Genomic DNA, 16,157 nt, shown 5'->3' with positions numbered 1-16,157 from the left:
AACACCATCATCAAAATTGCTGATGACACGATGGTGCTAGGCCTGATCACCGGCGACAGTGAGACAGCCTACAGGGAGGAGGTCAGTGACCTGGCATTGTGGGGCTGGAATAACAACCTTTCCCTCAACGTCAGTAAGACCAAGGAGCTGATTGTGGACTACAGGAAATGGTGGGGAGAGCACGCCTCACATTGACAAGGCTGCAGTGAAACAGGTCGAGAGCTTCAATTTCCTCGGTGTCCAAATCACTAAGAACTTAAATTGGTCCACACTCGCGCACAGTCGTTCAGAAGGTGCAACACCGCCTCTTCCCCCTCAGGAGGATGAAAAGGTTTGGCGTGGGCCTTCAAATCCTCAAAATGTTCTACAGCTGTACCATTAGAGCATCTTGACTGGCTGCATCACTGCTTGGTATGGCAATAGCACCGCCCTTGATCGCATGGTGCTACAGAGGGTGGTGCGGACAGCCCAGTACATCACTCGGGCCGAGCTCCCTCAGGATTTCTATCAGGCGGTGTGAAAGGAAAGCCCAGAAAATCCTTAAAGACTCCAACATTGTTCTCTCTGCTTCCGCAAAGTAAGCAGTACTGGTGCATCAAGTCTGACACCAACAGGTTTTTGTTTTACCTTGTTATTTTTAGTATTACATTGGTATTGATTACTGGTTGGGGTTAGAGCTTGCAAGAAAGGCATTTCACTGTACTTGTGCATGTGACATGAAAACTTGAAACTTGAATATAAACAGCAACACCACCCCTTTGGCATTCCTGTCACATTACTGAATATGTTGTAACCATGTATTGCTACCACTGTATGATGAAATATATTATCTAAGTGATTTTCAGAGATAGTATATGAATGTTATCTGTCACTTCTCGGTTTCATGAATCTTGTTTCTTAGGCTGCATATGTTAATGTAGGCTATTTTTAGCGCTTTTCTGGGATTCTTGTTTGCTTTTATTGCTTTACTTGGAGGCTTATCAGACAGTGATATTTATGTTTGAGCTAACCCGACCGAGGAGGTCTGGACGTTTTTTTGCCTCGAGTGGTTTAGGTGACCCCTCGAGGACCGATGGGAGGTGGGGCCCGATGACCCAAGTCAGCCGTAGAATCTATCGTGGCTGACGAAGTCTCAGACACCCTCACGGTCCGATGAGGGGGAGCTCTATAGATCTGACATCGAGGTAGGATCCCCCTGTGTTGGAAACAGGGTAGAGAACGATGGCGCGGCAACCTCCAAGGCCAGTACTCCTCAGCCAATGAGTAAAGTTGTTCGATTGTTAGAGATGGGGTGCTGTACCCCTCAACCAAATGGTATAATTGGTCCGTGTGGATCAATCAAACCCCCAACTCTACTGTTGTAAGCATCTTGCTCAAATCAACTGAGTAAATCAGTACCAGAGATTTTATGTTGCAGTATCCCTCAGCCAATCGATAAAGGCGCCACTCCTCTAGACACATTGTTTTAGCCAATCGATAAATAAAGAGGTCCATTTTTGAAAGAGTGTTACTCCCGAGTCCCAACCAATTACCATGGGCGTCTCTAGGGAGGCTATTACCTTTTCATCCAATAAGAACAACTGTCATTGCTACGTGACACCATGTCATACATAACTGACTGACCACAATCCATTTTTTTCTCTATCCTCTTTTCCAAAGTTCCGCTACAAGAGCCGAGTCTACAGGCAGCCCCATGTGGAAGAGAAGCAGATTGCCAAACTTCACACCAAGGTGAGTGGTGTGGACAAACTTCACACTCTCTCCTAACAACCAGCTGGGGTCTCACTGCACACATGCACACACACACACACACACACACACACACACACACACACACACACACACACACACACACACACACACACACACACACACACACTGTTGGGCGCAACAGAGATACTGGAGTGTCACTTTATCTCACTTTATCTCACTGTCAACACACAGACACACAAACATATTGAGTTATGTCAGCTGTTATCACTGTTAGCCTCTGCAGTCTCTCTCTAGTATCCTGTCTGCATGTCTCTCTCTACTCTCTACTGTCCAGTCCGCATCTTTACTTTCCGTAAGAGTCAAGGAGGCATGTCATGTATATTTCATGTCTCGCCTGTGCCCACTTTACCTGGATCCTTGTGTATGTGCTCACATATGCACAAACGCACATTAGCACACAAAATAAGCATTTTGCATATCTGCCCCTGGTTAATGTGGTGACATGGAGAGAGGAGGTTGGTAGTTATTTGCTCCACAGTAGTTAACCACAGAGATTATTATTCAATGGACGTATATTTCATGACTCGCCTGTGCCAAACTTGACCTGGATCGTTGTGCATGTGCTCACACGTGCACGAACGCACATATCTGCCCCTGGTAAATGTTCACTGACTGTATGAGGAAAATATTATGAATACATGATAGATAACAATAATGAGTAAATGATAAAAGTAACTTGATGGTGTGTCATTCCTTTCTAATTGTGTTGTTATAAATGCATTTATGCTAAGGCAGTGCACACCTTTGTATTATGGGCCAAAAAAAGCATCACTGTATTGAGAGAGCAGTATCCGATGGAAAACAAAGGGAGAGGGAAACAGAGGCGATGGGAAGTGAGCTCATGCTGGTTTCTATACTGGTGTACAGTTCCATGTACTGTATTTCTGACACATATAGATTGACTGTGATGGAGCAGATGTAGGTGTATACAGGTCCACCCCCTACTATGTTCTGCTCTTTCCTCCTCCCTACATTTCTCTCTCTCTACCTCCATCCCTTCAAAGATTCTTATTTTTGTCCTCTCCTTCTCTCCCTCACCCTTTCCTACCGAACACCCCTCCCTCCCTCCTCCCTCTTTTCTACTTCTCCATATTTTCATCATCATCCTCTTCTCCTCTCCTCCTTTCCCTCTCCTTTCCTCATCTCCTCTCTTCCTATTGTGTTTTGGGAGCTGTTCTCTTACCTATTTATATCTGGCCTGGAAAGCAGATGAGAACACTCATCCCACCGTGCACTCCATGCTCCAATCAGCACACCCCAATCATTCAATCTATCTTTCTCTCTCTCTTGTCCTCTCTCCCCCTTCTTCTGTCCCTCTTGTTCTCCCTCTCTCTCTTTTTTCTAACCTTCTCCCCTCCATATCTCTGACCTACACACACACACACACACACACACACACACTCTCTCTCCACTCTCTCTCTTGCTCTCTCTCTCTCTAACTCTCCTTTTGTTCTCGCTCTCCATCTCCAGGCCAACTTGAGAAAGTTTATGGACCTCATCCAGCACCATCAGGTGGAGAAAGTATCTAGGCTGCTGGAGAGAGGGCTGGACCCCAACTACCAGGATACAGAGACTGGTGGTAATACTACACACACACACATGCACACACTCACACATCATGAACACAGGTGGTTTGACATAATCACAGTGCTAACAAGATAGATGCTGCTGAGAAATACTCCCGTGGCTCCTCACATTTAAATCCTCCCACCCACTACCAAGACAGCACAACCTAGCCCCTGATCAATCCCATTGGTTTTTAAATTAACACACAGATCAATGGCGACTCTACTCAACTCTACTCAGAGATCTGTATCATTAGCGTAGGGGAGAGAGGCCATAAGCCTCCCTGTGTGGTGTATACAGAGTTAGCAACAGGGGATAAGGAGAGGGTAAGAGGGAGCGGAGATGAACATACAGAGTTCGGAAAAATCTGTTTGAGATTGCTATTACTTATGCTCTATTAGAACTGCACAAACTATCTTCGCTATCAGTCCAACCCAATGTACTCCTTCTCCGACGAAGCATCATTGAAGTGGCATTATGTACAGCCAGAATGTACTCCAATGCTCTGACCATCAACTAACAAAGAAAGGAGGGTATTTGGGGGCTAAGAGGGGGGTTAGTTGAGGTTTTAAGGCAATCAGTGCAGCTATTAGAGGTATTAGGGCTGTAAGGGTTCGAAAGATTTTAATGAGTTAGTTAGAGGTATTACGGCATATTAAGAGCTGGGGACACAGTCAGCATTGTGTGAATAAAGTACTGGAAAAGCTGGATAAATGCTGAGCAAATGCAGCCTTTCAGTTAAGGCTTATAAAGAAGTGCGTAAAGGAAACCGGTGTTAGGGCTTGTAGCGGGGAAATTGAAGGGGTATTAATGGGATACAAGTGGTATTGGTAGATTAAGCCTTGTTGCTGTGAGATTGAGGGATAAGGGCAGCTTGTAGAATAGCGGTCAATTATAGAGCTCTGGCTCGCTATTGATTTTGGCTGTAGAAGTACACACACAGACATGGACATAAGCATAGCCAGGCACACACACACACGCGCACGTTCTGTTCTAAATCCCAAGCTAATTACATCACAATTACATGGGGCTCAGATGTAGGTCGACACCAATTGACCCCAAAGATTTCCACCCGCTGTGTCGCCCAGACGCCCACTCACCCCCTACCATGCCCCCTCCCTCAGTGTCTCATACAACTATTTTCTATTCCATATTCATTTGAATTGATGAAGTACATTTCTAGATCTCACAGAGTAATTGGTATCTTTGTATGCCTGTCTTAAAGGTGCAATGTGGGATTGCTACGTCCAGTTTCGGACTTTTGAATGAATGATATATAGCCATTAGATTCTTGAAGAATATGACGTAGAAATGCCTCATGAGTTCACTGTCGTACCCCATCAGAACCCACAATATAAGCTTGTTTAACTCCATTGTTTCTAAAGAACGTGATCGTAAACTAACACTGTTTACTATTATGACATGGTTAAAACTATCATTTTGATCTCATGGATGGTCAGTCCTTGCATCCATAACTCTGTTCATTCATTTGAAAGTGGTTGCATTTCTCCAGCCATTCCTCAGCTGTTTACCAAAACAAGTGGTGGGATTCCCGCTTTGTTGTTGTTTGAATTGCAGATTGCCCCTTTAAATGAACACACTTTGCCACGATGACACTTTCAGTGTGGCAGTATCATTCATAAAAAACGTATAACGCTGTACAGTAGAACATGGTCAAAGCCTGTTATATGATTGGTTTTTTTTCTATATTGTTCAGGTCTTTTAATAATACAGTAGAGTGAGTATGTTAAAGGCCAAGTGCAGTCAAAAACATGATATTTGAAGAGCTATTTGAAAATAATGCCAGAAATTTCAGCCTGTTTTGGTGGGAGGGAGTTTTTGGCCTGCCTGGTGAAATCAAATTTGTTAATATACCAGTAAGACAGAGATTTCCAGACCTCTGCCAATAACGGCTCGTTTACCCCCCACTCAGACCACTCCCAGACAGTCCTAGCAAAATTCTTGCTTGAGAAATTGCTCTTTGCTAAGAAGCTATTTGTGTGTCTTTTTGGCCATTTTAATTGAAAACAATCACATGTTTCTATCCAATTTGCGACAGATTTTCTCACACAAATGCAAAAACACTTTGCGCATTTTCTACCAGAGATGTGTTTCCATCAAACTGACTTTTTGTGGATAAAAGGCTGTGCGCATAGTAGTGCACACAGAAATAACTTTTGACGTTAAATTCCCATGTACCGAATGAAAAATACAAGTTAAATGGGTTTCCATCACACATGCGCTTTAGTCAACAGCTCACAGATACTGTGTGGGAAAGCTACCTAAATTATGAGATTATTATAAATAAAAGCGATATTATTTGTATTTGTCAAAAGGAAGCCGAGCATTGATCATTATGTCACCAGAATAAGACCCTCGATATTTATTGGAACATCAAGGAGCATCAACTTAATCACCTTGCACTTTCACCATCCTGTGAAGTTCATCATAACTTATTTCCTCTGTAAACTGCATGCTTTCCCGAGTCGTAGTGGGAGGACCACAAAACATATCATCACGTGACTCCCAAGTTTACTTCGAAATGATGGTTATTATATCGACATTTGAGCATAAAGGCTTTTCCAAAGCCATTTCTCGCATTATTCATTTTACCGGCACAAGAAGATCCCACCATGTCGAGTGAACAAATGATCTGTCTGCGTTAAGAAATTGTACCAGCATTTCATGTTTCCATCAGACCAGTCGTGACTTTTTTCATGCGTCAAGAAATTCATCCTCATGGAATGGTTGGATGGAAACGTGGTTAGTAAGGTACTTAATTGTTACCCGGAAATGGTATTGAGACGGGAAAAATATGGCTACATTGGACCGTGTCATGGCCATTATAAATCCACTTATTGACCCATGGGCGGACATCAGTCTAGATGGATGACTGGTTGAGTGTGGATGAATTGATGGGATTTCATGTGGCTGCAGTGATTTGATGATGAATGACACTGACAGAGGAGAGAAAAGTGAAGATGAACAATAGAGTTATGGGAGGACCACTTCGATTCCTGAGAAAATATGACTGTGTAAGCACAGAGTAATGGTGTTATCACCATCACTGCTGATCTGAGTATTATTGATGCACATTATTCTCTCCATGTCTATGTTATGTTCTGTTGCCTGTTCTGTTCTGTTGCCTGTTCTATCTTGTCCTGTTCTGTTCTTTTGGCTGTTCTGATCTGTTCTGTTGGCCGTTCTTTTCTGTTGTCTGTTGTGTCTGTGTTGTGTTTCCTCTATGCAGTGGTGTAAAGTACTTAAGTAAAGATACTTCAAAGTACTACTTAAGTTGTTTTTTGGGGTATCTGTACTTTACTATTACTTTTACTTTTAATTCACTACATTCTTAAAGAAAATGATGTACTTTTTACTCCATACATTTTCCCTGACACCCAAAAGTATTTGTTAAATTTGGAATACTTAGCAGGACAGGAAACTTGTCTAATTCACACACTTATCAAGAGAACATCCCCGGTCATCCCTACTGCATCTGATCTGGCGGACTCACTAAACACATGCTTCGAATGTAAATGATGTCTGAGTGTTGGAGCGTGCCCCAGGCTATCTGTAAATAAAACAATAAAAACATGTAATGGTGCTGTCTGGTTTGCTTAATATAAAGAATTTGAGTATTTTCTAGCAAGTACATTTACTCTTGATACTTAAGTATATTTAAAATCAAATACTTTTCAACTTTTACTCAAGTAGGATTTTACTGGGTGACTTTCACTTTTACTTGAGTCATTTTCTATTAAGTTATCTTTACTTTTACTCAAGTATGACAACTGGGTGTGGCCCCAGGCAGAAGAAGTTTAAGACCCATGATCTACACTGTATTCTGTCTATGTCATTCTACAGAGACCCCCCTGACGTTTGCGGCCCACCTGGATAACGTGGTGGAGATCATAAAGGTTCTGAAGAATGGAGGGGCCCACCTGGACTTCAGGGCCAAAGACGGCATGACGGCCCTACACAAAGCTGCTAGGTCCAAGAACCAGGTTACTCTGATGGTACGGGGACACACACACCCACTCACACATGCATACTCACATGAACACACACAACATTAACCCTGCCACTCTTATGGTTACCCATACATTGTATTGATACGTATTGTATTTGTGTTAGGGTTAGGCCCCTACTCTACTACCACATATGTACAACACAAAATCCATGTTTGTGTGTGTGTATAGTGCATATGTGATTGTGCATGCATGTGTCTGTGCCTGTGTTTGTGTCTCTTCACAGTCCCACTGTTCCATAAGGTCTATTTTGATCTGAATCTAATGTCAATGTGTGTGTGCCTGCATGCATACGTCTGTGTGTATGTGTGTGTGTTGCAGACCCTGTTGGAGCTTGGTTTGTCTCCAGACTATAAGGACAGTCGGGGTCTGACGGCGCTCTACCACACAGCCATGGTGGGAGGAGACCCGTTGTGCTGTGAGTTGCTGCTACATGAACACGCCACCGTCTGCTGCCAAGACGAAAACGGCTGGCACGAAGTCCACCAGGTACACACACACAGGCATACACACACGCACACATACTGTTTTCCCTGTACGTGTGTGTACGTGTGTGTGCGCGTGCTTGTGTGTGTCGAGATGGTTGATAGCTCTCCTAGACCCTCTCCCTTCCTGTGTTACTCTGATTGCTATCAGCTCTAGCCAGCAGTAACGTCACTCTTCCTGACGTACTGTACTTTCTCTTCTCTAGAACATGGCACTGTCAACATATCAAACACAACTCTCCTCTAGGTTAGCCTATCAGTTAACTATCATCAAAACGCATTTACATCCTTCGAAAACGAGCCTTGCCCATGTGCTACGGAAATGCCTCCGCTTCCTTTGCACTCTCCTCCCTCGTTCCCCCACTGACTCTCTTTCGCTCACTCTCTGTCAACCAGTTACTCTAAATTACTTTGGATTTATGTAGGTTTTCAAATTATACTTTGATACATCTTTCCTTATTTAGCACTGGTGTCTTTCTACATCTGTTCACTACATCCCCCTAGAACTGATTCTTCCATCTGATGACTGGGTTCAAACTAAGGACACAATATTCTAAACTCCAGGGCCTCAGCGGCTGCCTACTCTGCAGAACACTGACATCTAGTGGACGTGGCATGTAACTGAGGCCTGACTCTAGGGCAAAGCCAAAGCAGAGACTTTTATATAGCTCGTGTCACCATCTGTATTATATGTTGTATGTTTAAGCAATAAGCCATGAGGGGGTGTGGTATATGGACAATATACCATGCGAAGGGCTGTTCTTAGGGACGACGCAATGCGGAGCGCCTGGATACAGTCCTTAGTCGTGTTTATTGGTCATATACCAGAAACCCCCAATGTGCCTTATTGCAATTGTAAACTGGTTACCAACGTAATTAGACCAGTAAATAGTATTTTTTTTATCATACCCGTGGTATATGTTTCTAATTATAAAACGGGTGGTTCGAGCCCTGAATGCTGATTGGCTGAAAGCTGTGGTATATCAGACCGTATACCAAGGGTATGACAAAACATGTATTTTTACTGCTCTAATTACATTGGTATGTATTCAGACCCTTTGCTATGAGGCTCAAAATTGAGCTCAGGTGCATCCTGTTTCCATTGAGAATCCTTGAGACATTTCTATAACTTGATTGGAGTCCACCTGTGTAAATTAATTTGATTGGACATGATTTGGAAAGGCAACACACCTGTCTATCATTCTTAAATAGAAGAAGTGTGTAACCACCAAGACTATTCCAAGAGCTGGCCGCCCGTCCAAGCTGAGCAATTGGCGGAGAAGAGCCTTGGTCAGGGAGGTGACCAAGAACCCGATGGTCACTTTGACAGAGCTCCTGAGTTCATCTGGGGAGATGGGAGGACCTTCCAGAAGTACAACCATCTCTGCAGCACTCCACAATTCAGACTTTTATGGTAGAGTGGCTAGACGGAAGCCACTCCTCAGTAAAAGGCACATGACAGCCTGCTTGGAGTTTGCCTGCTAAAGGACTCTCAGACCATGAGAAACAAGATTCTCTGGTCTGATGAAACCAACATTGAACTCTTTGGCCTGAATGCCAAGCATCACGTCTGGAGGAAACCTGGCACCATCCCTACGCTGAAGCATGGTGGTGGCAGCATCATGCTGTGGGGATGTTTATTATTGGGAGGGACTGGTAGACTAGTCAGGATAGAGGGAAAGATGAACGGAACAAAGTACAGAGATCCTTGATGAAAACATGTTCCAGAGCGCTCAGGAACGCAGACTGGGGTGAAGGTTCACCTTCCAACAGGACAACAACCCTAAACACACAGCCAAGACAATGCAGGAGTGGCTTCGGGACAAGTCTCTGAATGTCCTTGAGTAGCCCAGCCAGAGACCGGACTTGAACCTGATCGAACATCTCTGGAGAGACCTGAAATGCGATGCTCCCCATCCAACCTGACAGAGCTTGAAATGATCTGCAGAGAAGAATGAGAGAAACTCCCTAAATAGAGGTGTGTCAAGCTTGTAGTGTCATACCCAAGAAGACTTGAGGCTGTAATTGCTGCTAAAGGTGATTCAACAAAGCGCTGAGTAAAGGGCCTGAATACCTTTGTAAATATTTTATATTTCATTTTTTTAATGTTTAATAAATGTGCAAAAAAATCTATAAACCAGTTGTTGCTTTGTCATTATGGGGTATTATTTGTAGATTGATGAGGAAAAAAGCAAATACAATTTAGAATAAGTGCTAGTAGTTTAAACAGGCAGCTCGGTACGTTCAGCTTGTCAACACTTCTTACAAAAACAAGTAGGGATGAAGTCAATCTCTCCTCCATTTTGAGCCATGAGAGATTGACATCCATTTCATTAATGTTAGCTATCTGTACATTTAAGGGCCCGCCATGCAGCTCTGTTCTGAGCCAATTGTAATTTTCCATTTTAAAGTCCCTCTTTGTGGCACCTGACCACACTACTGAACAGTAGTACAGGTGTGACAAAACTAGAGCCTGTAGGACCTGCCTTGTTGATTGCATTGTTAAGAAGGCAGAGCAGTGCTTTATTATGGACAGACTTCTCCCCATCTAAGCTACTCATGTATTAATATGTTTTGACAATGACAGTTTAAATTTTGTATTTATTTTTTATTTAACTAGGCAAGTCAGTTAAAAACAAATTCTTATTTACAATGACGGCCTACTCCGGCCAAATCTGGACGACGCTGGGCCAATTGTGCCCCGCCCTATGGGACTCCCAATCACGGTCAGATGTGATACAGCCTGGATTTGAACCAGGTACTATAGTGACACCTCTTGCATTGAGATGCAGTGCCTTAGACCATTGCGCAACTTGGGAGTGGTGACTAAACTACAATCTAGGGTTACTCCAATCAGTTTAGTCACCTCAACTTGCTCAATTTCCACATTAAATTAATCATGTAACAATTATCTCAGTATCTTGGGGCACCGTGAGAACTTATTTAACGAATTACTATCTCCCGAATTAAACTCTTAAAAGATGTATTCATATCAATACATAACAGTCACTTATTAATGTATTTTTACCTCATATCAGTCTCATTCTGAACGTCGTAATATTCTATAAATCTGCACGAACACTAGTCTACATGATGACTCAGCTTACACAAATTGGCTTAATTATTTATTTACTAACTAAATAAATAATTACACAGAAATACATAAACACACAGTATAAGTTGAATTGATTACTAACATAATGCAATGAAAAGTCCCTAGTGGACTAACCCGATATGACAGCTGGTTACACAATGAAAGGGGTGGGGAAAGAAAGAGTGGGAGAAGGAGAGACAAAGGAATTAAACTATCGTGCATACAGTTGAATAATACGCTCATCGTAAATATGTAAACCTGACCCCTTGAATGCGTACACTTTCAGAGATACAGTTATTTAGTTATACCATCCGTAATGATATCACAAAACAACTTATTTGACATGATTATTGTTTGGAGCCCCACCAACCATTTCCCACATTTTTTATGAAGAAACATTGTTTCATTATCCACTTTTGGATGTTGGAGTTTTGACTGCAGATTCTCTCTCAACACAAAGGATTTTTGAGTTGTCCATACTGCCATACACGTGAGAGAAAGTTTACGACCGGACGTTAAAGTCCTAGAACCGGCCCCACTCTCTTTGATCCTCACCCAGGAGGGAAAGTCATGATACTAACTGCAGGTCTTTGTTAAGTGTTGCAGTCATATCAGCCGCTGTGGTAGCTGACATTTATAGTGTTGAGTCATCCGCATACATAGACACAGCCAGTGGCATGTCATTAGTAAAAATGTTAAAAAGTAAGGGGCCTAAACAGCGGCCCTGGCGAATTCCTGATTCTACCTGGATTATGTCGGAGAGGATTCCATTAAAGAACACCCTCTGTGTTCTGTTAGACAGGTAACTCTTTATCCACAACACAGCAGGGGGTGTAAAGCCATAACACATACATTTTTCCAGCAGATTGATAATGTCATAAGCCGCACTGAAGTCTAACAAAACAGCACACACAATATTTTTATTATCAATTTCTCTCAGCCAATCATCAGTCATTTGTGTAAGTGCTGTAATTGTTGAATGTCTTTCCCTATAAATGTGCTGAACAACTGACAAGTGTCTTCACTGACATTTTCAACCTCTCCCTGTCTGAGTCTGTAATACCAACATGTTTCAAGCAGACCACCATAGTCCCTGTGCCCAAGAACACTAAGGTAACCTGACTAAATGACTACTGTAGCACTGCTTTGAAAGGCTGGTCATGGCTCACATCAACACCATTATCCCAGAGACCCTAGACCCACTCAATTTGCATAACGCCCCAACAGATCCACAGATGATGCAATCCCTATTGCACTCCACACTGCCCTTTCACACCTGGACAAAAGGAACACCTATGTGAGAATGCTATTCATTGACTACAGCTCATAGTGCCCTCAAAGCTCATCACTAAGCTAAGGACCCTGGGACTAAACACCTCCCTCTGCAACTGGACCCTGGACTTCCTGACGGGCCGCACCCAGGTGGTAAGGTAACAACACATCCGCCACACTGATCGTCAACACGGGGGACCCTCAGGGGTGCGTGCTCAGTCCTCTCCTGTACTCCCTGTTTACTCATGACTGCACGGCCAGGTACGACTCCAACACCATCATTCAATTTGCCGATGACACAGCAGTGGTAGGCCTGATCACCAACAACGATGAGACAGCCTATAGGGAGGAGGTCAGATACCTGACCGTGTGGTGCAAGGACAAATGCCTGTTATGGCAACTGCTCGGCCTCCAACTGCAAGGTACTACAGAGGGTAGTGAGTACGGCCCAGTACATCACCGGGGCCAAGATTCCTGCCATCCAGGACCTCTATACCAGGCGGTGTCAGAGAAAGGCCCTAAAAATTGTCAAAAACTCCAGCCACCCTAGTCATAGACTGTTCTCTCTGCCACCGCACGGCAAGCGGTACCAGAGCGCCAAGTCTTGGTCCAAGAGGCTTCTAAACAGCTTATAACCCCAAGCCATAACACTCCTATAGATATTGATCTAATGAAATGGCTACCCAGACTATTTGCATTGCCCCCCTCCCCCTCTTCTATGCTGCTGATACTCTCTGTTATTATCTATGCATTATCTGTCACTTTAATAACTCTACCTACAGTTGAAGTCCGAAGTTTACATACACCTTAGCCAAATGCATTTAAACTCAGTTTTTCACAATTCCTGACATTTAATCCTAGTAAAAATTCCCGGTCTTAGGTCAGTTAGGATCACCACTTTATTTTAAGAATGTGAAATGTCAGAATAAAAGTAGAGAGAATGATTTGTTTCATATTTTATTTCTTTCATCACATTCCCAGTGGGTCAGAAGTTCACATATACTCAATTAGTATTTGGTAGCATTGCCTTTAAATTGTTTAACTTGGGTCAAACGTTTCGGGTAGCCTTCCACAAGCTTCCCACAATAAGTTGGGTGAATTTTGGCCCATTTCGCCTGAGCTGGTGTAATTAAGTCAGGTTTGTAGGCCTCCTTGCTCGCACACACTTTTCCAGGTCTGCCCACACATTTTCTGTAGGATTGAGGTCAGGACTTTGTGATGGCCACTCCAATACCTTGACTTTGTTGTCCTTAAGCCATTTTGCCACAATTTGGGTCTTCCACTAATTGGAAGACCCATTTGGAAGACCCATTTGCAACCAAGCTTTAACTTCCTGACTGATGTCTTGAGATGTTGCTTCAACATATCCACATAATTTTCCCTCCTCATGATGTCATCTATTTTGTGAAGTGCACCAGTCCTTCCTGCAGCAAAGCACACCCACAACATGATGCTGCCAACCCCGTGCTTCACGGTTGGGATGGTGTTCTTCGGCTTGCAAGCCTCCCCTTTTTCCTCCAAACATAACGATGGTCATTATGGCCAAACAGTTCTATTTTTGTTTCATCAGACCAGAGGACATTTCTCTAAAAAGTACGATCTTTGTCCCCATGTCCAGTTGCAAACCATAGTCTGGCTTTTTTATGGCGGTTTTGGAGCAGTAGCTTCTTCCTTGCTGAGCAGCCTTTCAGGTTATGTCGATATAGGACTCATTTTACTGTGGATATAGATACTTTTGTACCTGTTTCCTCCAGCATCTTCACAAGGTCCGTTGCTGTTGTTCTGGGATTGATTTGCACTTTTCGCACCAAAGTACATTCATCTCTAGGAGACAGAACGCGTCTCCTTCCTGAGCGGTATGACGGCTGCGTGTGTCCCATGGTGTTTATACTTGCTTACTATTGTTTCTACAGATGAATGTGGTACCTTCATTTGGAAATTGCTACCAAGGATGAACCAGACTTGTGAAGGTCTACAATTTTTTTCTGAGGTCTTGGCTGATTTCTTTTGATTTTCCCATGATGTCAAGCAAAGAGGCAATACGTTTGAAGGTAGGCCTTGAAATACATCCACAGGTACACCTCCAATTGACTCAAATGATGTCGTAGCTTATCAGAAGCTTCTAAAGCCATGACATAATTTTCTGGAATTTTCCAATCTGTTTAAAGGCACAGTCAACTTAGTGTATGTAAACTTCTGACCCACTGGAATTGTGACACAGTGAATTTGTGGAGTGGTTGAAAAACGAGATTTAATGACTCCAACCTAAGGGTATGTAAACTTCCGACTTCAACTGTACATGTACACTACCGGTCAAAAGTTTTAGAACACCTACTCATTCAAGGATTTTACTTTATTTTTTACTATTTTCTACATTGTAGATTATTAGTGAAGTCATAGAAACTATAAATGACACACATTATGTAGTAACCAAAAAATTATGTAAAGAATTATATAACCCAAAAAAAGTGTTAAACAAATCAAAATATATGACTGACAGCTTTGCACAATCTTGGCATTCTCTCAACCAGCTTCATGAGGTAGACACCTGGAATGCATTTCAATTAACAGGTGTGCCTTCTTAAAGGGAATTTCTTTCCTTCATCATGTGTTTGAGCCAATCAGTTGTGTTTTGATAAGGTAGGGGGGTATACAGAAGATAGCCCTATTTGGTAAAAGATGCAGTCCATATTATGGCAAGAACAGCTCAAATAAGCAAAGAGAAATGACAATCTATCATTACTTTAAGACATGAAGGTCAGTCAATGCTGAACATTTCAAGAACTTTGAAAGTTTCTTCAAGAGCACTCGCAAAAACCATCAAGCGCTATGATGAAACTGGTTATCATGAGGACCGCCACAGGAAAGGAAGACCCAGAGTTACCTCTGCTGCAGAGGATAAGTTCATTAGTGTTATTGACCTCAGAAATTTCAGCCCAAATAAATGCTTCACAGATTTCAAGTAACAAACACATCTCAACATCAACTTTCCAATAGGTGTGGAGTGTTCCGAAGGGGTCCAGTCTCAGTCCTGACTTTAAATCTTCTTGAAAATATTAGACAAGGTTTGACTATTGCTGTCAATCCGTGATTCCCAACCAAATTGAATGAGCTCGAGTAACAATTGATATATGTTGCCCTAAGAGTTGTGCAGAGAGTTGGTAGAGTTATATAAAAAATTATTTATAGTTGTAATTGCTGACAAAGGTGCTTCCACCAAGTATTAACTCTGGGGTGTGAAGACATACGCAATCTCTTTCAATTTGAAAAAGTGCAGCAGGTTGTGTAGATCTGTAGGATTTTTTTATGTAATCCTTTTTAGTTTTAGAATGTGACAACTGTGAATGCGGTGTGTAGACTTTCACTAGGCACTGTATAATAAATATATACATTATAATAAACATGTATTGTTTTCTGTGTGTTTGTGTGCGTCTGTACAGGCTTGTCGGAATGGCTTTGTCCAGCACCTGGAGCATCTGCTGTTCTACGGGGCGGACATGAGCGCACAGAACGCCTCAGGGAACACAGCGCTGCACATTTGTGCTCTCTACAATCAGGTGAGCTGTGTGTGTGCGCGCGTGTGTGTTTGTTCATACAAGTGTAACTGCCCTTCTTCCACCTGGTTTGATTGTGTAGGCCTGGAGGTCTCCCTGATGTCTCTGTTAACCTGTTCTACTTGTGTTCAAGCCTGTAAGTGTCTGAGTGAATTAACTGAACCCACCACCACTCATTACTGACCTTATACACATACACACACACATCTGCTTCTCGTTACGTTCGTATGAGATGTAATAAAATCCACAATTAAATGGCAGTTATTTTCGTTAACATAATGCTTTTCCACAATTAATAGAAATTGGAGGAGAGGATCGTGAGTAAGGGTGGAGAATGAGTAACAAGGGGTTAAGTCTGTCTCTCATTCCCACCACACAGCTATCC

At 42.7% G+C, this 16,157-nt stretch overlaps 1 protein-coding gene across 1 annotated transcript in view; it reads left to right on the top strand.

Moving 5' to 3' along the window:
• LOC115202831 (SH3 and multiple ankyrin repeat domains protein 2) overlaps positions 1 to 16,157 on the top strand; it is a 246,326-nt gene that overhangs the window by 115,152 nt on the left and 115,017 nt on the right. Inside the window, exons 4-8 of the mRNA XM_029766886.1 lie at positions 1,660 to 1,731; positions 3,244 to 3,352; positions 7,204 to 7,355; positions 7,689 to 7,856; positions 15,659 to 15,775. Coding sequence (XP_029622746.1) covers positions 1,660 to 1,731; positions 3,244 to 3,352; positions 7,204 to 7,355; positions 7,689 to 7,856; positions 15,659 to 15,775 — 618 coding nt within the window. The remainder of the gene's footprint in view (positions 1 to 1,659; positions 1,732 to 3,243; positions 3,353 to 7,203; positions 7,356 to 7,688; positions 7,857 to 15,658; positions 15,776 to 16,157) is intronic.

This window comes from Salmo trutta, chromosome 12 (assembly GCF_901001165.1).
Source record: "Salmo trutta chromosome 12, fSalTru1.1, whole genome shotgun sequence".
NCBI lineage: Eukaryota > Metazoa > Chordata > Actinopteri > Salmoniformes > Salmonidae > Salmo > Salmo trutta.
This window is presented reverse-complemented; position numbering and strand designations above follow the sequence as displayed.